At 37.8% G+C, this 20,155-nt stretch overlaps 2 protein-coding genes, 1 long non-coding RNA gene and 1 other non-coding gene across 7 annotated transcripts; 1 reads left to right on the top strand and 3 right to left on the bottom strand.

Annotated features, from left to right (window-relative positions):
* Positions 1-310: 310 nt before the first annotated feature.
* On the bottom strand, positions 311-10,191 carry LOC135169583 (uncharacterized). Of its 2 annotated transcripts, none has more exons than XM_064134706.1 (4): positions 10,054-10,191; positions 1,931-2,180; positions 1,167-1,628; positions 311-1,034 (listed from the first exon to the last, which is right to left on the bottom strand). In XM_064134706.1, the coding sequence occupies exons 2-4, from the start codon at positions 2,153-2,155 to the stop codon at positions 915-917; spliced, it is 807 nt and encodes a 268-aa protein (XP_063990776.1). In that variant the 5' UTR covers positions 2,156-2,180; positions 10,054-10,191; the 3' UTR covers positions 311-914. The 2 variants fall into 2 exon arrangements, with proteins under 2 accessions (XP_063990776.1, XP_063990775.1); XM_064134705.1 differs by lacking the exon at positions 10,054-10,191 and adding an exon at positions 3,755-4,060.
* Positions 5,963-20,136, top strand: LOC135169577 (synaptic vesicle glycoprotein 2B). 3 transcript variants are annotated; one of them, XM_064134676.1, is made up of 10 exons: positions 5,963-6,143; positions 16,907-17,142; positions 17,252-17,311; positions 17,477-17,560; positions 17,641-17,965; positions 18,055-18,176; positions 18,266-18,504; positions 18,575-19,025; positions 19,116-19,403; positions 19,542-20,136. In XM_064134676.1, the coding sequence occupies exons 2-10, from the start codon at positions 17,106-17,108 to the stop codon at positions 19,595-19,597; spliced, it is 1,662 nt and encodes a 553-aa protein (XP_063990746.1). In that variant the 5' UTR covers positions 5,963-6,143; positions 16,907-17,105; the 3' UTR covers positions 19,598-20,136. The 3 variants fall into 3 exon arrangements, with proteins under 3 accessions (XP_063990746.1, XP_063990744.1, XP_063990745.1); XM_064134674.1 differs by lacking the exon at positions 5,963-6,143 and adding an exon at positions 10,333-10,472; XM_064134675.1 differs by lacking the exon at positions 5,963-6,143 and adding an exon at positions 13,775-14,097.
* On the bottom strand, positions 12,289-16,545 carry LOC135169586 (uncharacterized). Its single transcript, XR_010300224.1, has 4 exons — positions 15,978-16,545; positions 14,684-14,806; positions 12,789-12,869; positions 12,289-12,467 (listed from the first exon to the last, which is right to left on the bottom strand). It is a non-coding gene; the product is annotated as an uncharacterized LOC135169586 (long non-coding RNA).
* Trnar-ucg (transfer RNA arginine (anticodon UCG)) lies at positions 14,915-14,987 on the bottom strand. Its single transcript has one exon. It is a non-coding gene; the product is annotated as a tRNA-Arg (tRNA).
* Positions 20,137-20,155: the final 19 nt, after the last annotated feature.

Here is a 20,155-nt window from a genome sequence, read left to right as displayed (position 1 = left end):
CGTGCGAGAAAAAAACGGGACCGAATTCCGTTTGTACAGTTTACATAGGTATATGATCGCAATTATTTAATAATGAAGTATGTGTATACATATGGAAAAACATTATGCAAGTAATAAAAATAAATATGGTGAAAATGAGATAATTGTAACAAACGCTGGAATTTTGTGATTTTATTGAACACCCCATTTTTATTTCACATGTTAGAAAATTTTTTTTTGATTATCGAAACTTCTGATAAGATGTGATAAAACTTTAGGACAACGTAATGCCGTGACAAAATAAAGTGAATTATATCGTACACTTTTCAACTCATTTTCCCGAATTTTATTTTCTTCACACATTCGTTACAAAACTTTTACGTTTTTTTTTTAGTTTATTTGAAAAATCATGTATAAGCTTGTAGTTTAGAATTACTGTAAACACGTCGTAGTGATCGAATTTATTAATTTATTTCAATAAAATTTGTTGCTATGCTTGTAGTGAAGCGCAATTGAATATAAAAAATAATTGATTCATAGCTTTCTACCTACAATAAATTATAAAATAAATACAAACAATTTGAGATGCTACCTAAATTCATTGGAAAAATTTTGAAATTATTATTTGGCGTGAATATAAAAATTCATCATTGTCTCTTTGAGTATTACGTGAATGGATACATAAACTTTGTTTCATTGTACTTAATTGGACGAAAATATTTGTCATATTTTTAACTTATTTATTGCCTGTTGAGATAAAGAGAACTTCGAGCATTTTCTGGTACCAATGGGAGGAGAATTTTTCCTCCTGCACGTGATTTCTACTCACTCATGGCCATCTCCAGGTGCAGTACGATCACAGGGTTAATAAGTACGTGATTTCTTCGTTTTTCAACTGTAGATTTAGGTAGAAAATTTTTTTCTCACAAACTTCCTCAAGAGGTCACGGCTAAAATTGTTGCAACGAGACTTAACGTTGCGCCAGTCATAAGGAGACTCCTCCAAATAGCACCAGAGACCTCCTCGGCGATGGGATATTCTATGCACAATTGTTCCTGAAAAAATTATGTACCAAAAATTCAATCATTAATATCCCCGGATCCAATAATGCGCCAAAAATTAACTCTGTGATTTTTTAATTATCGATTATCAACACGAAAATGTTGGAGAATTTTTTCTAGACTTACCCAGCCCCCATATCCCTTGATAAAATGGGCAATTTCTTCTCCAATATATCTGGACACGTACAATGGCAATTTCTTCCTCAACTCGTGCATCCTCCCGTCCTTTGCCCACAGGGCCAGTCGTCCCATGAATGCGTACAGACAGACAATTCTGGCCCACGTTATAACCCCGTGAAGAAAGAGTTCATCGGCAACGCCGGTGAATGCCTCGTACGCCGTGTCAGGTACGACGTTGAGCCGATTTACCATGCTCGTGAACAGGATGCTGTGTTTGTTCAGCATCTGGTACACGTTGTGACGCATACTGCGGGATATCGGATCCCTCGATATCAAATACATATCTTCCTTCAAGAGATATCTGATGACGTCCTTGGCGAGACATTCGGCTGTCAACTCGACGGAGTCCTCGCATGTGGCGTAACTAGGAGGTGGTGCCAGTTGGGGGAATAAATTCTGCATTCGGGTCTGAAATGGCAGAATCGTGATAATCAGGTCGGGGACGGGCGTTAGAAAGTGGGAGTTTAAATTTGAAAATTAAAAATCCAAACAGCGACAGAGTTGGATGACAGGTTTTTTGGGAATATCTCGAAATCTAGGGGGAATATCAAAATTTTCGTCATAACATTTTTGGTAGATCTCACCCCGCTCTACAAAAACTGTCCTACAAAAATGTTTCCATCTCCCCTCAATTCCAAGATATCCCCAAAAAACCCTTCAACACCCAAAACCACTAGATCCCTAATGAACCACTTCCTTCCAAAAATTACCTGACAAATTTCAATGAACGACATGGCACCAGCATCAGAATGATTCCCATAGCGACACAAGCCATCAGTGATCTCCGTAGTTTGTTCACTGTTAAGTGAATTCCTGTTACCGTGTGGATCGCATTCCAGAATGCCGCCCACTTTGGAATGCGGTTCTCCCCTTGCTGACGCACCCTGCTCATCTCCCCCACCAATATCATTGTTCTTAGCGCTGTCACCGGCCATATTCACCCCCGAATAACCCCGACGACTGTCCAATAAATGCAAACGAATTTTTCAAAAATATCTCAAGCCTCTTGTGAATGAAATTCCTCCCTTTGTCCCTCTCTCTCTCTTTCTCTCTCTTTCTCTCCCACCGACCGATAAAAAAATCTGTCAATGAGTGCCCACTGCACGATTCACATTACCATCAATTCCATGGCCCTTTAAACTTGACACTGACACGCCACTAGTACGCGAAAAAAATCCGAGACTCCGTCAGTATCGACGATAAAATAAATAAATAAATAGGGGATGATGCGACAACAGTTGAAAATATTGAACCGACAAATCTGTGCCGATAAAACCGCACCACTCGCCGCTCGTTACTTTCCCGCGGCCATTTCTGAACGCGCCAGTCCCCGCACATGACCCCCCTTCCACCCTCCACCACCCCGCCAGCCAGCCGCCGTACGGCCGACGTTTCCCACCGCCGAGGAAGCCCGGCGCTGCCAGCACACAACATCTCCCATTTCCCCTCCCCACTCACAATATTCTCAGCACTTTATTCTATGGATCATTCAAGTTTTATCCCCTCCAGTGGGGGCTAACCCTCTCCAACCCCCCCGATTTTTCTCGTACTATTCGCCGCAATTCGCTGATGGACTTTTCAAACAAGAGGCATTGCAACATACCCCAGAGCTATGTTTCATTCAAGTCTGAATCATTCGTTGGCAATTGCTTCCTCGATTGTTCTAACAAACGATTTTATTTATTTCCCTCTGATTTTTAAATGGGGGTGATTTTTTTATCATTAGGTAATTCGGGGAAGGGTGAAAAACATTAAAATATATTTTACAACACCCAGAATATACGGGGGTTATATTTATTTCCGAGGGAAATGAAGAATTAATTTTTTCAACTGTACGAAAAAGTCACTTTTCATCCCGGTGTCCGCAAAATGGAAATTTTCGGCGCGGGAAGTTCCGCATTCGTAATCTCCACGGACCATATGCTATCGTGAGAGGTTTTCCTCGTCGCCAGATGCCAGGCTTTCCAGGTTAAACTGAATGAATCATTCGATCGGCACTGCACCTCCGTCTTCTCATGCGGCTGAAGTGAAAGTCACCTGCGATTTTCAACTCCAAGTGCAAGAGAGAGAATTGACTCGGCACCGCACGCGGTTCATACCGACGTCCAAGCGGTCACTGACACCCAGCTCTCTGCATATCGTCTCTATCGCCCGTCGCCCTGACGAAATCCCACAATTTTGATATCTCCCCATCTCATACACTGCACCTATCAATTATGCAAATTCCGTAACATCGATAAACAATCGCTCATCGTCGATTCAATGACTAATCACCGACTGCGGCAGTGGTGCATCACCTATGGATGTCAGTGCTGCCATTGGTTCGATTAAGGCAAATGACTTCGTTCCCGGATTTGGATTTTTTCTACTGTTCGATTATGAAATGAAGAGAATTTATATCGAACCGAAGAATGGTGAACCTCTCTCTCTCTCTCTTCCTCTCTCCCCCAACGCATTCGCCACATTCTACGAGCGAGACCCTTGTGCAAGTGCTTGTCTCTCGTTTTTATTACTATTATTATTTTTTATTTTACCGAACAACCTTCAAAGGCCGACTGACTGCGTCGATGAATGGAGGAGAAAAGCCGTCTCTCTCGCGATTTATATCTGCAACGATTATGCATGAGCCTAACGTAGATATCTGCGAGTGATGCCGAGAGAATGGCGCCTGTGCCACAAATAGCTGCAGATATTTCCCAGTTACCTGTTGCAAATTACAAAATCCATGTGTGGAAAGTCCTGGATTTTTGCACATACTATTTTTTATTGTTCGAATATTTTTATGTGACTTTAAAAAAAAAAAAGAAAAATTTTCGTTCGTTTCTTCGAACGCATACCCAAGCTATATATACAATGTATTATTTATATAATATACATAATGCATACAATATATATAATCTATATAAACTATTTATTATACATGAAACTTATCGTTGAGAATCATTTATTTCACTTATAATTAAAAAATTATATGTTTATTTTGAAAAAAAACAATGAAGTTATCGATGAAATTATGTTCCCCCTCCCCCCGAAATGCTTTCATCCCCCCCAATTTTTTTTTCTCACGATCAGTGCTGTTATACCCACCTTTAACCCCCGAAATTGGTTTATTTTTCCCTCCCGATGTTGACAAATCATAGTGGGAATAAATAACGTAATCGGCGGCTCATATCTACATGACAATACACGGCAATGTCGATGCTTTATTAGAAGTTGGTGTGGAGTACCGGACATGAACAAATTGACCGTTGTGAGTCAACGTGTAAATGATATAATTGGGTCATTATACCACTGTCCGGCGGTGATACTAACCTAAACGTTAAGAACTGTACAAACGATAAGGAGGCGGCCACAATCGTAAAATTTTATTGCCACCACTTTGTTACAATCAATCTTTTATTATTATATTTTTTTTTATTTAATCACGCGTACCGCCGGGACATTATCGGATTGTCACGGTTATTCCCATTGTGACTGGTCAATTGTACTCCGGGGGGGAGGGCAATTAGTCAATCAGTTGATCGTGAGCGGTCATTATTTCCATCTGCGCGTTTTTTTTTAATTCCCTAAAAAAAATGCCCTCTTCGGGCGTATGTACAGTCAGGGGGAGGGAGAAGGGTAAACAATTACTCCTTGTGATTAACAAATTGTTTAGTATTAATTTAATATTAATTAGTGAGTGTGAAATCAAAATATGTCGGGTCCAATGTCGTCTTAAAACGGAAAAGACTCAAACACTTGGCTTTGACTTTTTATTTATTATATATGTGAGATATCTTGGGGGTAATATATCGTATATTATGTAGGATGTTGTATATATGTACAGTGAGGAGCGGGAAAAAACCGGATTTGAAAGAAATCCTGATTGAATCATGAGAAATCATGAGACCATTCATTTTGAATTCAATGACTTCTCAGGGATATAATTTGCCGATGTTCTCGAGTATCTTTTCTTATGGTCACTCATAATATCACGACGACCGAACAAATAGAATGATTGCTCTGACCGCCGATGACTAAAGTGGGCTTAAATTCTTTTACAGTTATTTAAATTTGTACGGAGAAGTACTGCATACGCACTGCCAGTACAATTCGGTTGGATTTTATCGGGATTATTCGGAAGAAATGGATTAAAGTCACTTGTCATGACCCAATGCTGAGGACTGCCCCCCGAAATATCACCATCTCCGTAAAATAAAATCATTAATTATTGTTCTAATTATAAAATTATTCTTCATCGTCTGTGACTTCAATTGATTTATCCAAATGTGGAAACAACTGAAAATTGATTTATTGTCGATCAATTTTAATTAGATACATGATTAGGCAAATGATTGGCGTTGATAACATTTTTCTTCAACGCATCTAAACTATAATTTTATCTAATTAAATCTCTGTTCAATTAAATCTTCATTTGGATCGCAATTATTTTTTTATAGAATTAAACTTCGCTCGACCGTTCGCTCTCGCGCAGTAAAATTATCCGGGATTATCATTAGTAATCGCGGCGTAATTTTTCGTTCCGTGGGGAAGGTGCAACAGAGTCGACTGTATATCACTCCTGAGAACAAAATAATGAGCAAAAAATGAGTGTTGGCGATTGGTGAAGTGGGGTGCCCGATCCGAGGGCCCAATTCATGGACGTCCCTGAGGTAGAGAAGAGCTTGCGGTGCTCCATTCACATTGACAGTTGTACTCGTCACGAAGTGACCCCTTCCTGAGTTAGTTAGTTAACGTATATGATTGACACGCACGAGTTAGCTCTGCAAAAGTTTATCACTGCAGATAATTTTTTTTCGCGATTATCGAGTGCCGAAATCGATGAGTGATCGTGCGCCTGCCAATTGCGGAATTATTTCGGGGGTGATTATCCTGTTTATGAGTGAGTCGAAGTGTCCGAGAAAGGCTCGATATTATGATTAGGTAAGTTTTCGATTTTTCCGATTTTCCGGCACTTTTTTCGGAAAATCCTGGAGATCCCGGGGTCCGGGAGTTCCTGGGGATCGGGATTTTTTTGGCAGCGATGGACGAGTCTATCGACCCCGGACTGAATCATTGGGATGTCTCGAAAGGCCGGAAATTACCGCTTTGGATTTATTTCAAAATAATTACTAGCTAATGAGAGGAATCGAGCTTTCGTACGAATTTTCATATTTTTTGTCCTGCGCGGAGGGATAAATTTATCTAAAATAGAAATAAATATAATTTTCACGGGATCGTGTTTGTTTCGGACAACCGAAGGTCCAGAAATCCGATTAAAAAAGTCGCTCCAAATTATTCTCGGACGACTATTTAATTGGGAGAACTGTAATCGTCGAGTGAAGTGCGAGTTCCGTAATTTTTACTGATGATTTCGTGGAAGTAAAAAAAATTATTCTCCTCCCCATCCAAATAAAATATTTTCCCTTCTGCGAAAATATCGTTCAGTTCAACATCTATTGATTGATTCAATTAATTAATAAAATGCTGCAGTCGCTGTTCATTCCTGCTGACACCTAAAAATCAAAAGAACTCGTTCGTATCCTCATTCTCGAGATAAAAATCCCAGGGAAAGGGAGTAGGAGCAGGTGTTGCATTCATCGAATCGGCAAAACCTTAGAATCGAAAAGAAAAAAAAACCGAGTGAGAGGGATGAATGAAACGATGAATGAGTTATGGTATCCGTAGTTTATATATCATATTTCGATAAACACTTGGAAGCAAATTGCTGCGTAGCCGATCGAATGCATGAAATTTTAGAACATTGATAATGGTGATAACATCGGTGCTAACAGGAAGTTTCTAATGTCGATATTTACTACGTGCAAATCGAAAGCTTGTAAACAACAAAAAAAAAACACAAACGTTTCGGATTTTAATTGACTGATTTTAATTGACAGAAATTATCGATTTCAATCATTTCTGAGCGCACAATTAAGAGTTCTAATAAACTCCATTTGGGTATTAATTGATTCCACGAAACTATAGTTCAAATAAATCGATCGATCAATCAAATAAATAAATAATGCATTATTTTAGTAAAAAATTGGTTAATCGGAAAATTTCGATACAAATTAGACTAAAATATTGTCCTACTGACTGTCAAGTTCACGTTATTTTTTGTGTGCACAGCTGTAATTCACAGAGAACATTAAGACATAATGTAAAGACGAATCAGTTTTATTTACAATTTGTCATTGTTCGAAACCAGTGGAAAAATAATTTCTAAAAAAAATATCGCCAGTATTTGCTCGCCAGTTATTTTCACGTATTTTCGTTTCTCTCGGCCGCCGGTCGATTGCCCCTGTTCCTCGTACACACATTAATGACGTCACAAACTCCGTGACTCATGTTTCTTGCACTGCTTACGCACGATATTGCGTATTTGCTCTATCATTTGTGTTCTTCATCGTCGAGCTCGTTATTCACTCATTTTTATACTAATTACGCCATTAAGAAAGTATTAACGATAAGATAATTCGGGGGTTTATGGGACTCATGACTTGTGTGATGGAAGAAACCTGATCGATTGCACGTCATACGAATATTTGTTTATATTTTTTTATTTATTTTTTTTTTCAATTTTTCAGTTGTCGGTTGTTAGTTATTTAACATTTATTTTGTGGAGAAATTATTGTAGGTAGGAATGCATTGAATAAGTCGATTAGGGAATTAAAGGGGAAGATAATGAGTAGAGGAAAAAATAATACTTTATGAACATGAAATTAATTAAGTGAAGACTGATAGGAAGAAAGTTTTTTCAGAAGTGCATGTTATTTCGTATCACAAAATTCAGGGGAAAAATTGATAAGGCAATAATTTCGTGCTCCGAGACACGAAAACTTTGTTGAGAGATTTTTTACTGTCTAAAATATATTTTTAATTTTATTTTACAATTTAAACCATTTAATTTCACTCAGCGACTTCGTTATGACCGACCAAAGAAGCTGTTCCATTTTACCCCACTCGTTAATATCCTCGAATATACAACGGTGTGTGTAGATCAGTTGAAACAGCTGTAATTATATTTTATGTAACTTTCGTAGAAAATTCATAACAATTCCAGACTCGAAATCATAGTTTCCAGATTATAGATTTTTCCGTGTGGGTTTTCCCGCGCTATTAAATGTTGCATGACCAACGTATGATTTTTAAATTGAAATATATTCGCGAAACTCGTTACTGATTTATCCCAAAAAAATAGAACCCACAACCGCCGGTTTATTGCAAATTTTCGCGTTTTAAATTGTTTCTGAAAACAATACGGTATTTTCTCATTATCTGAGATATAATCAAGTCTCTGGAACGGCCTTGCTAACGAGAACATGGGTTACATGATGTGTGTTACGGGATGACAGACGTATGTGTGCGTCATGAAATTATAAATGCGTAGGTAAACTTTGGACAAGTTTGCTCGGAGATCGTTGTCAATGTTATCATCAGAAATTCAGAAAATAGAATATTCCACGTGGTAATTTTTTCATTCCACTTTTATGGTAATGCGACTAATTGCGAGTGATTTTCTTTATTCAACAATTATTCCCGGTGTAATATCAGGAGAATCGACGCATCGCAATCGAGTTCAGATTTTTATTTAAATTTGTCGGCTCGTTCCCGGGAAAATGTTTAAATGAACACGATTTGCCCTTTTCCTCATTTATTTTAATTAAACATTGTGACATCTCCATAATTATTTTTTCACCGTTTGTCGACCTTCCCCGAGCCTCCCCAAATTACTCAAATATTAACCCTGAAATTATCAGAAGCTCCTGAAAACTCAAACAAACCGGAGTTCGCGTTTGAACTCAAATAAATCATTTCTCTCTTCGTAACATTGAAAATAAAAAATCCCTCTATTTATTCTGACATCCACTGATGTTCCTATAACCCGTGTATTGAGATTAATTGATATATTAAGAATGGGACAAACAAGTGGCGTTTATTTTCAGAAGTAATTGGAGGGAACAATTAAGCCAATGGATCGGTTCGCCTTGGAGCTATCCATGATAATGTCATGTATTTTTTTTTTTTTTCGTGAACAACGCAATTATTTTTTTTTCTACTCCGCCTTGAGTTGTGCCTTGCATATATCATAAATACGATTTATCCCAGTATGAAAATCCAATGAGTTTCTTCTAACGATGTTGAAAAACGATAATGACAGCGGCAAACAGCACTCACTAGCAATTATCACGTTCTACTATTTATGTGTATGAATCACTGATTAGTGATGTATATCAATGCTCTCCTTAGTCTGAGTTGGAGATAACGAGGGCTTCTTCAGGAGCCGCTGAAATCCCTGAGCTAATGGGGTGCGTCATGGGATGGGACAGATCATAATCAACTGGCGACCTAAAATATTCGCTCAAAAATGTCCGACGCTCGGACATTTTTGGGCGAATCGTCTGCGAAAATGTTTAACTGAATCATCGACGTAACGTATTTTCCCTGGAAATTTCAGGGTCACGACGTATTTATATCACAGAGTTTATAATTTAGAATAGGCGAAAATAGCGGGCTATGGCTGGGGTTTCGTCAATAATGGGAAATTAGCACTTGATTGCGAAATTCGTCTGGCATGAAACGTCACATTCCTGTGAAATATTCCCCCGATCCTAGAATTTTTCAGTGTTAAAATTAATACGTCTTATCAGATCGTCAAGACGATTTATTCAACGGATTTATTCCTCGTTCATAACAAAATGAAACACAACATAATTTGTTGTCATTTCTAATCGAGTTAGAGATAAAAATAAGTCACTGATTCGCAAGTTGATTATTATCAACGAATAATAATGAGAATATTGACTCGTTCGATTGACGAATCGTCTCAAATCGTAAATCAGGTAATTACCGAGAAATTAATTCAGTTCTCCCAAACGACTCGACTGAGGCTCTCGTTTGCTGTCACGGTTTTGTTGAACTAGAGAATTCTTCAATGGAATTCTAATTCAATAAATCACATTTCCACTCGTGAAGCTCCGCACAAGTGTTGCTATTCCATTCGCTCGTCGTTGTTTCTCACATCCCCACTTTGATGCACAAGAAAAACCGAAAGCGATCACTTAACGTAACAGCATGAAATATACAGATGGGTAGTGAGAAATGATAGAATGAGAAAGCACATTTTGGGCTCAACGACTGATCAAATGAGATACGAAGTTTGTGGTGGGAGAGACAACGGGCGCATCATATATAAGCTCGATGATTTGTCCTCGCTCTTTGGTTGTTCCCGCTCGGGCAACTTTACCAAGACTTGGCAAACAGCACACCGTAAGTTTTCCAAAATCAATCATCATTCGTCAGTAATAAGTCCCCGATTAGTCCGTAAATTGAGTTCAGAGCGAAGTGGTAAATCGTGGTAAGTTGAGTTAATGTGTGAGTCGAGTTTTTGTGCGATATCTCGGAATCTAAGAGCGATGGCGGAATTTTTGGTATGACATTTTTTTTAGTACTCGGTCTGCTGGACAAAAAAGGTCCTTATAAAAATTTTGCTATCTCTCGTAGATTTCGAGGTATTCATCGAAAATTTGATAGTAGTCGAGAGTGCCTCAACATCTGCCACTGAAAATTTCCAGGGAATTTTTTAAGGTTGTTGTCGTGGAGAGGAGAGAAATATTTAATTACAATTATGTTTTTCTTGGAATTCTGGGGGGAAGGATAGCTGTAGAAAGTTTTACGGAGTGTTCAGGGAATTTTTCGGGAAAGTTCCGTCATTTCTGGGTGAATCGTCTGTTCCGTAATTTTTGGTGAATATTTTTCATTGTGTGGTAACTTTTCACTCGACAGGTGTTGGTTAAAATTTTATGGTGAATAGTTAACAAAAGCAGCTGCAAAACCATAATTTTTAAGTTGAAATCGCCCGTTTGGAACTCGAGACAGAAATTTTTAAAATTCGGGCAGCTTTGCACGTGTTCAAATGGCGTCTCCTTAATTACAATTCATTTTAAATCAACTGCAATCAAAAAAATTGAGTCGCTTCACCGTTTTGCTTTCGAGGAATAATTACAGAAAGTTCATTACTTCACATAATTAGAAATAATTACGATGGATAATATTCAGTCATATTTTAGTCGCTCATACACAATACAATAAATCAAAAGATTGTGCTGTAATCTGGGCCATTTTACATCGCATAAACTTTTTGCAGAGACTGTCACTCGACAACGACCTTAATAGAGCGGAGAAGTCCCTCTGCTGGTGGTTCTTCTGACTAAATCTCATGTATAATGTATTTTTACGCATTAAAAATTCATTCCAGTTATTCTCGCTAATTAAAACTTATTTTCAAACTGAATCCCAATTTTTTTTTCGTGTTTACGCACCTCCGATTAATGCTGAATAGACGGAGACGAGGATTATTGATAAGAATTCATCAAATACACCTCCGGCGCCGCAACAGCTTAATTGTCGGTATTTTTTTTTTTTCAAAGGTCAACAGGTTCCTGAAAAACATATTAACGATTTTTGATTTCTCAATGTCAAGATTAAGTGTTTGAATTTATTAAAAATACTTCCTTACGAAAATACCTTCGTAGTTTGTTTTTCTGGATATTAATAGGCGCGTTATCCAATTTTTTTTGAAGTACGAACACTTCTATATTTTGATTACGCTGAGCAAAATTCTATTCCCATACGAAAATTCGGACGCCTTTGGAATTTTTCCAGGCATTTGTCATTTCCCAGCGACTCAGTCACGAATGTGTTATTCTCGACGCATCAATCTGGTTATAACCGGTATGTAAAGCGTCTTCAACAGCTCGTAAAACTCAATATGCTGGAGAATACAATTTATTTCGAATGATTGATCTCAATGCGCGGGCAGGCACGATCTTCCATTGATTAATTCGTCACGTATTAGCTGAATTGTTTGTTAAGGCTGGGGGTGAGGGGGGATTGCTAACGATGAGTGTGGTCGTAGTAAAGTGAAGGAAAAATGTAATGAAAATGCCTGGAAAATTAACTGATTTATTGAATTTTAAATACTTCTCATTAAATTTCTGTTTTCCACGATTTCCATTATAAATTATCTTGTGCTGCTGCGATAAAAATCAGTCGATGCCGATTTCCCCACCCTTATCTCCTCATATTCTTTATGTAAGAGCAAAAGTGAAATGAAAACGATCGAAATGATTTTCCCTTGAATTTTCCTCTTGATTTTGCCCGACTCCATCGCGTTAATCCCGTCGCCCCAATTTTCGAGATTCACATGACGAGTCATTGCAACGATAGAGTGCACTCAGCCTCTCGCAAGGATAAATCGTAACCCTGAAATCGATACATGATCAATCGAAGGTTATTTTCCCGTTGCGAATGTGGACAGTTCCATCAGAAAAAAATTCTCAGATCCTCTAGTCTACATTTTCCCTCATCTCCACGTACTTTGCATCGATTGTCAATATCTGTCGCTCTTTCATCATTTTCCGCATAATAATGCGATTAACAATAGTAATGCAACCACTAACTTGCAAAAATATTGCCAACAAATTGCAAACGGATTTTTTCGAACGATAACGCGGGGAAAAAATGAAAAATATCGGGACTAATGACTTTAGTACACGTCAGCCTTCGCTTGGGGATTTTATGTACCTAAAAATTCACAAGTCCCCATCCTCCGCGTCAGCATCCTAATGCCTAATGGCACCGTCAGTCTCCGCTCCCTCGGCTTCACTAGAAAAAAATGATAAAATTTAAAGTCATAAATAACGAGTGTGTGACAGTCGACTGTGATTTAAATGCAATTGTTGAATTGTGCGGGAGATTTTGAGGCTGTCGCACTGATAACGAGGGCAAAACAATTATCAGTGTCGACATAAATAATGGTAAGTGATAGTTACAAGGGGCTTGTCACAATCAGCAAGGAAAATACTCAATTTTTGTCTGCGTGAATTACGGTGGCAGTCAATCATCCGCGAATTTACAATGATTTTTATCTCAACTCGAAGTCTGGGGAATCAGACTTTTGGAAAATATCTTTTTATCACCGATGGAAGGTCGTGGTGTAGAGACGTAAATACGATTATTTCAGTGAGGATTTGTGAGACGTGTGACGAAGGTGGGGAAAACATTAATTGAGGAAGAGAGTGGGTTGTTTTATTTTTAACGCTTAGAAAAATATATGATGAAGTCATTTATTTATTGTACTGACGGTTTTCCTCCCGATCCATTTCTTTTTTTTATGCTGGAGGTCTGGGTTTCTACGTCTGAAGGAAAGTGACTCGATAATTGAATTTTAGATAAATTTTACCCGAATAATTACCGGATTTTTGGTGAGTTCTATTCAAAATTTTTATCAGGAACTTTTTTGCGGAGCAGGTCCAGTACTAGAATCAATGTTATGGCAGTGATTGAACTGCTTTGGAAGTCAGGATCGATGGAAAATCAATTGATTTATTTTTTTTACCTGGGAAATACGAAATTGATATTTTTCAGGTTTGCTACACGCTACGATACAGAGTATATAAAGTTAAACTCCAGTGGCCGTCATTAGTTGACAGTGGGAGGTGGCAGGTAGCTCAGTTTCTGTACGACTCGAACGATTCTACACTCATTTCATCATTATTCACCGTATCTCGCGGATCGCAGGATCATCACAAATGATTCACGATTTAATTCAGTGCATCTGTCGAAAAATCATGGAGCCATTCGCGGTCGTTATTCTGAGACGCGAAATTGTTTAGTTTACGGGGCGATCGATTGATAGCAAGTTCGATGAATTAGTCGTTCGCAATATCAACCGACTGATTGATTTTTAGATTGTTGAGATTTAATTACCAGCGCGATACATTTTTTTGGCAAAATCACTGCCGACTTCGATTGATTTTTAAATCGACGGTCTCATGTGTTCGATCAACGCGAGATTCGGCGAATTGTTACAGGGGATTAACCTAATGGTGCCGTAAGTCCATTATTGTATTATTATTTAGCAAACACTGCGAAGTTCTGGTGGAAGTTCTGCTTGAAAAATTACTTTTTTCAAGAAAATTGACGATTTGTGACGAATGGTCGTTTCTCAGGCCAGTTTTTGAGAAATATCTCGGAATCTAAGGGAGATAGCGACAATGTTATTATTATCTTTGTTGTAGAACTCAATTTGCTCCATAAAAAAGGTTCCGATGAAAATTTTGCCATCTCCCTCAGATTCCGAGGTATTCACCCGAAGCGACTTCTTTATTTTCGAATCGTCAGTTGTAAAATAGTTTACGTTAAATATATTTTTAAGTAATATAAACAAGAAAAACAGAATTAGTTTTCGTATGTGTTACGTGTCTCTGGACAATCCCGGATAGTCCAAATTTGTCTGAATAATTTTCAAGGATTTACAGAATTTATTTTACAAAAAAGGACACAACAAATCACGAATACCTTATCAGACAAAATTGGAATGTTGTGTTTGTAACATTTACAAGAACATGCCTAATGTGACCTCATCCAATTATGGATATCGAGTACATTCGAATTTTGGATTTCCGGCTAGTACTGACCTTCCTGTTTCCGTTTTACTCGCAATATTTCCGTTGTAAATTTTCCGGCTTTTCAATTCATGCAATAATTGACCTAAAAACTGCAGTTCCCATCGGTATTTTTCTGCGATATCACATTATTTCCTGTAATAATATAAAAAATTACTTCTTCGTCGTGGAATCATGGGTGAAATAGAGAGCTAATGCGAATGGGTTTCGAAAAATGTTAAAATAAAATAAAAATGAAATTTTCGACCGTGACAGGACTCGAACCTGCAATCTTCGGATCCGAAGTCCGACGCCTTATCCGTTAGGCCACACGGTCTATAGAAAGCTGGTTGCAAACGTCAACTACCACTACCTGCGCGATATATACATGCGATTATTGATTTATACCACATCTCGCCTGTGACTGTATTTCAAAAACGATATTCTGGGCCTAAACCCAAAGGATTTTATGCACCAAAACACATTTTTTAAGATTCTTAAGACGAAAAATTTGTTACTCTTTGTTATTTATTTTTATTCATGATTTAATCTATTTATATATTCATTTAGATATATATCCACCCGTTGATTGATTGATTTATTTATTTAGTTACTTATTTAAAGGCCTCGATGCGTCATTACTGCCCATTTATAAAATAAAAAATCAAAATATAACAATTTTCACACGTCAGTCATTCATATTCAATTGTTATTATTATTTGAACTAATTTTTAGTGTAATTGTGTATGAAAACGTTGAGTAAATTGATTATTACACTCAGTTTTTAATTTTAAAAGCTACGGTTTCATATTAATTAAGACTGCGTCAAATTGCTCTTTGGTATCATTCGTTTCTCTCGCTGGAACAAAATATTTGACCCTTTTAATTACTCCGTGAGTCCGCCTGCCTGACCCTTATAAATTTGAGATCCTCATCTCCACTAGATAGATTCTCAAGGCCACACGGAGAGAAAGGTTCAGTCAAAATTGCGCAATTCTGTTTGCTCTTTAATTGAGGAAGCAAATCCCAAAAATTCCCCGATTCTTCTGTCAATTTTTACGGAATACGATTTTTGACGGACTAGTCCCCTTCCTGGGAGCCCAAAAATAAAAAAAATCTTGGGCATCTCCCAATTCTTGAGAAGATAATGAATTATTTCTACGTTTTCAGGCCCAAAATTTCTCATTCGTTCGTTCACGTCCATTTAATGTAAAATCTGCGAATATCTGTCTGAATCCGAGCAGAATCGTCGTTCGCGATTAATTGACATAATGAAGAAGTGATATAATTCTGTTTTGACGTTTCTTCTGACTAATGATCTTCATACTCTTCAATGACATAATAGTCGGAAGACACGTCCACATATTTGAACGTTTTCTTGGAGAAAATTATGTCGAAACGTTCTGTCACGCTTCTGCCAAGCATCCTGTTGGATTACCCACCATTGACAGCTCACGACTGCTGAAATCAATTAGACAATTCGCAAATTGAAAGATTCCACGAAATTGATGTACAAAAATGTGGTTTTATCGCGCATTGAACTGAAAGCACTTCATTAACTCGACTTCAATGGTCTCGTAATTGAAAACGCCGAAGATCAATTCCATAAAATTCAATTGTAATGATAATAACTACTCCGCTGTTGCGTAATTCACACGATGCCGAGTATAATAAAGATAAGGATTTTTTCAACAATTGAAGGAAAACAAAGAGGTTGTGGCTACGATTGAATCACATTTTAAGACTTCTGTTCTCTTACGATGATCCGGATAATTAGCGGGATGGGAAAATTGTTGTACGTTGTGCTTGTAAAAACTAACCATGAGATTCTAATTATTCATTTAGTAATCGTTCAGCGTAATTTAAGATTATTCCTTGTGTATATAATGAGGAGCTGAAAAACATCGTTGTGTAATGTTTATCTACAATATTAAGATTTATGTGCTCCAGTGGGAGCGATATAATAAAAGATGAGGACTTGACGTAAGAAAATTACGAAAAAAAATTGATAAAAAATCCTATTACTCTGTCGATGATTATATTGAACAATTTCCCGACTGAGCTCATGCAATTTCCCTCACAAAGTCAGCAGAAACCATTTCACTAGTGAAGAAGTAAAACGAGTTGAATTTATCTATCTCTTAGTCGAGTTTTTGACCCATATCTTCGAATCTAAGAGAGATAGGGAAATTTTTATTATTACATTTATTGTAGCACTCAATTTGTAATAATTTTTGCTGTTTTATTTACTTACAGTTCGTGTGTGATAACAAAACCTAGCCCCGTCGTCGTGAAGCAGCAGAGCAGCGCAGGATCAGCTGGAAAATTTCGCCAAAATCTCAGTAAAATCTCAGAACTGTTGATTACGCATCACTGGCAAAAGGCTATTCATTAACCATATTTAGTTAATTTTTTATACGAAGCCAGATCCACCTCACCGCGCCGACATCGTAGAATGGTAGAAGGTGAAACCGACACAAAGCACAATCATAGTGAGTCCAGATGATTTAATCTTTGTTGAAAATTTATTCAGATATTGTTATTGTTAATGGTACATTAATGTGCATGTGCTAATCTCGAATCACTGATGATTATTTTCAGAGTGTGATGTAAAAGACGATCGTTTGAACGGCTGCGGTTCAAAAGACCTAGAACTTGCCGGTGAGTTTATGTTTTTATAAATAATTATCATGGGGTGAGTAAATATGTATAAGGTGTATGTACTCAGGCCGAAAATATTCCCCTTTGACTGACAAAAAAAATTAACTCACGTTGACTTGATAATTTATTTTTAATTCAATTTGACTTGATAATTTATTTTTCCAGGACTTGGGTCAAAGGATAAACCTCTAGACCCAGAAAAAGGATCCTACTTAAAAGCTGATTTTGAGAAGGCAATCGAACTTACCGGTGAGTCAATAGACACTAATTTTATTTCCAATTAATCCCCACAATTGTTTTTACTCATAATTTTTTTTTAATTTCTCAAGGGTATGGCAAGTTTCATTACTTCCTACTCGCAGTATGCGGGTTCGTCAGTACGAGCGAGGAGATGGACGTAATATCCATGTCCTTTATCCTACCAAGTGCACAATGTGACCTAAAATTGACTACCGAAGCCAAGGGATGGCTCAGCTCAATCATATTCATTGGAATGATGGCTGGTGCTTATGCGTGGGGCTCTGTTGCTGATGCACTTGGCCGACGCAAAGTACTAATCGTTATTTCATTTATGAATGCCCTCTGCATCGTCGCATCTAGCTTCAGCCAGTCCTACGAACTCTTCATGTTCTTCCGTTTCCTCAACGGAGCTGCGTAAGTCGTCGATATTTTTTTATTCCACTCATTCACTAAAAAACGATTAATTATATTATTTTTAATTTATTTTTTCCTAATGTTTTCAGTCTTGGTGGCAGTGGACCGGTCATCTGGTCGTACTTTGCAGAGTTCCAGCCAAAATCAAAGCGTGGCTCCATGTTGTCCTTCATGGCTGCCTTCTGGACGCTGGGAAATCTATTTGTTGCCGGTAATCTTCATAAAATTTACTAATTCCCATTCATCCATGACTTCTCATTAACCCGATCCATGAAAATACCGTAATTACTATTTTTTCAGGGCTGGCATGGCTGATCATCCCTCACAACCTCGGTATCACCACTGAAAGTTTCACATTCAACTCTTGGCGAATTTTCCTGCTGATCTGCGCTGCTCCCTCCTTCATAGTGGCGGGGCTACTACTGCTCCTCCCTGAATCCCCTAAATATTTATTATCTCGCGGTAGATACGAGGAGGCCCTCGATATCTTCCGTAGCATTTATGCCACCAACACCGGCAAACCCCGTGATACTTACACGGTAATTAATCATATTCAGACACATTAAAAAATTAATGGAACAATAGTAACACAATTCTCCTTATTCCCAGGTTAAAGAATTAATTCTCGATGATTTCATCACGTCTCCACCAGTGAAATCTGGATCGGACGAAAAAAGCAAATACAAAATGATGCTCGGTGACATTCTTGATAATAGTAAACAACTATTTGCATCACCCATTCTTCGTTTCACCATCATATCGATATTCATCAACTTTACATTCCACATTGGCTACTATGGATTGATGATGTGGTTCCCGGAGTTGTTCAATCGTTTTGACAATTATGCCAAACAGAATCATAATAAAGAAGCTCACATTTGCGAAGTTACCGCTTTCTATTTGAAAGACCGGGAAGCTAGGTACGCGGCAGATGAAAAATGTGTCAATACAATTGGTGAATCCGTGTTTATTGAATCAATCATCACAGTTGCTGCCGCTATTCCCGCTAATATCATCGCTGTCCTTGGAATGGATCGCTTGGGAAGGAAATTTTTCCTCGGTGAGAGTTTTAGCTTTTAAAATGTGAAAAAAAGGCAATTCCTTCATTGGTCAATGTTTCTTATACTAATTAAAATAATTGTGTTTTTAGTTTTCAGTACTCTCTCAGCGGGTATATGTTCGATGAGCCTCTACTTCGTATATAATAAACTTCATAATCTTCTTGTATCGGCGTTCTTCAGTGGTGTTATAAGCTGTGGTAACGCGGCACTTGATTGTCTTATAACCGAAGTCTTCCCCACGAACTTACGTGCCACTGGTATCGCTATTTCCATGGTTGCCGCGAGATTAGGTGGTATCATCGGTAATATTGCCATAGCACAGCTGTTGGATACGATGTGTGGGGCATCAACATTCATCGTTGCTGCGCTCCTTATTGGTACGTTCACCTCCTCGACGTAGAACTGAGGATTAGAACATTTGCAATTTTTTATCCCGCACCGAAGGAACATCAATTCTGTTCACAAAATTTGAATCCCAGCAAAATTATTAATCAGAGATTTTTTTTATGTTTCAGGAGGCGGTTTATTATGTCTCTTTTTACCAAACACGACCCGCGAACCACTTTCCTGACACCAGTTCATCATAAAACGTACGAACACCTCTACCTGAGAATTCCATGTATAGTCACAATGCATTTCCCTAGCGAATAATATAAGAATTTCATATCCTCTACCATAAACAAAAAAATAGCAGAACTCGAAGCTGATAAAAAGTGAGAAGAGATAGTAAATGAGGCTCGAGAACCGGAGAGACAACAAATTGTCCAGTTAGTCCATAGTTGAGACATTGGTAGAACATTATAGTATTATTATTGAGCGCCATCAAGAAGCAGTAATTCAGGAGCGCTTGGAATCATGAAAAACTGAACTGAATTATGTGATTGAGGGGAAGTGAAAATAAAAATATTTATACATAGTGCAACAGTGCTCAACACCTTCAATGTTTTGTATTATCTTTGTGTCTTGTATTCATCATTGTTAACGTTCAGAGATATTTTCTTAGGTCTAAAGTACGTGGATATGCTCTGTGACTCGTTGGATTGTGTCAGAGTCAATTTATGAATGAAATAAATGAAATAAGAATAAATAGATTATTGTGATGAAGCAGAACGCACTTGTTTAGTTCACT

The sequence above is a fragment of the Diachasmimorpha longicaudata genome, chromosome 15, assembly GCF_034640455.1.
Source record: "Diachasmimorpha longicaudata isolate KC_UGA_2023 chromosome 15, iyDiaLong2, whole genome shotgun sequence".
NCBI lineage: Eukaryota > Metazoa > Arthropoda > Insecta > Hymenoptera > Braconidae > Diachasmimorpha > Diachasmimorpha longicaudata.
The sequence above is the reverse complement of the archived record's forward strand: the minus strand, read 5'-3'. Positions and strand labels throughout refer to the sequence as shown.

Bases quoted from the DNA above. Each gene is read 5' to 3' on its own strand.
- LOC135169583 (XM_064134705.1), bottom strand. From the start codon at position 3,975: ATGTGCAAAAATCCAGGACTTTCCACACATGGATTTTGTAATTTGCAA. The intron at 2,181-3,754 runs GTAAAATAAAAA...TTTATTGGACAG, and splicing joins CGGCCTTTGAAGGTTGTTCG to TCGTCGGGGTTATTCGGGGG. The intron at 1,629-1,930 runs GTAATTTTTGGA...CTGCCATTTCAG, and splicing joins CGTTCATTGAAATTTGTCAG to ACCCGAATGCAGAATTTATT.
- LOC135169577 (XM_064134676.1), top strand. From the start codon at position 17,106: ATGGTAGAAGGTGAAACCGACACAAAGCACAATCATA. The intron at 17,143-17,251 runs GTGAGTCCAGAT...GATTATTTTCAG, and splicing joins CGACACAAAGCACAATCATA to AGTGTGATGTAAAAGACGAT. The intron at 17,561-17,640 runs GTGAGTCAATAG...TAATTTCTCAAG, and splicing joins GAAGGCAATCGAACTTACCG to GGTATGGCAAGTTTCATTAC.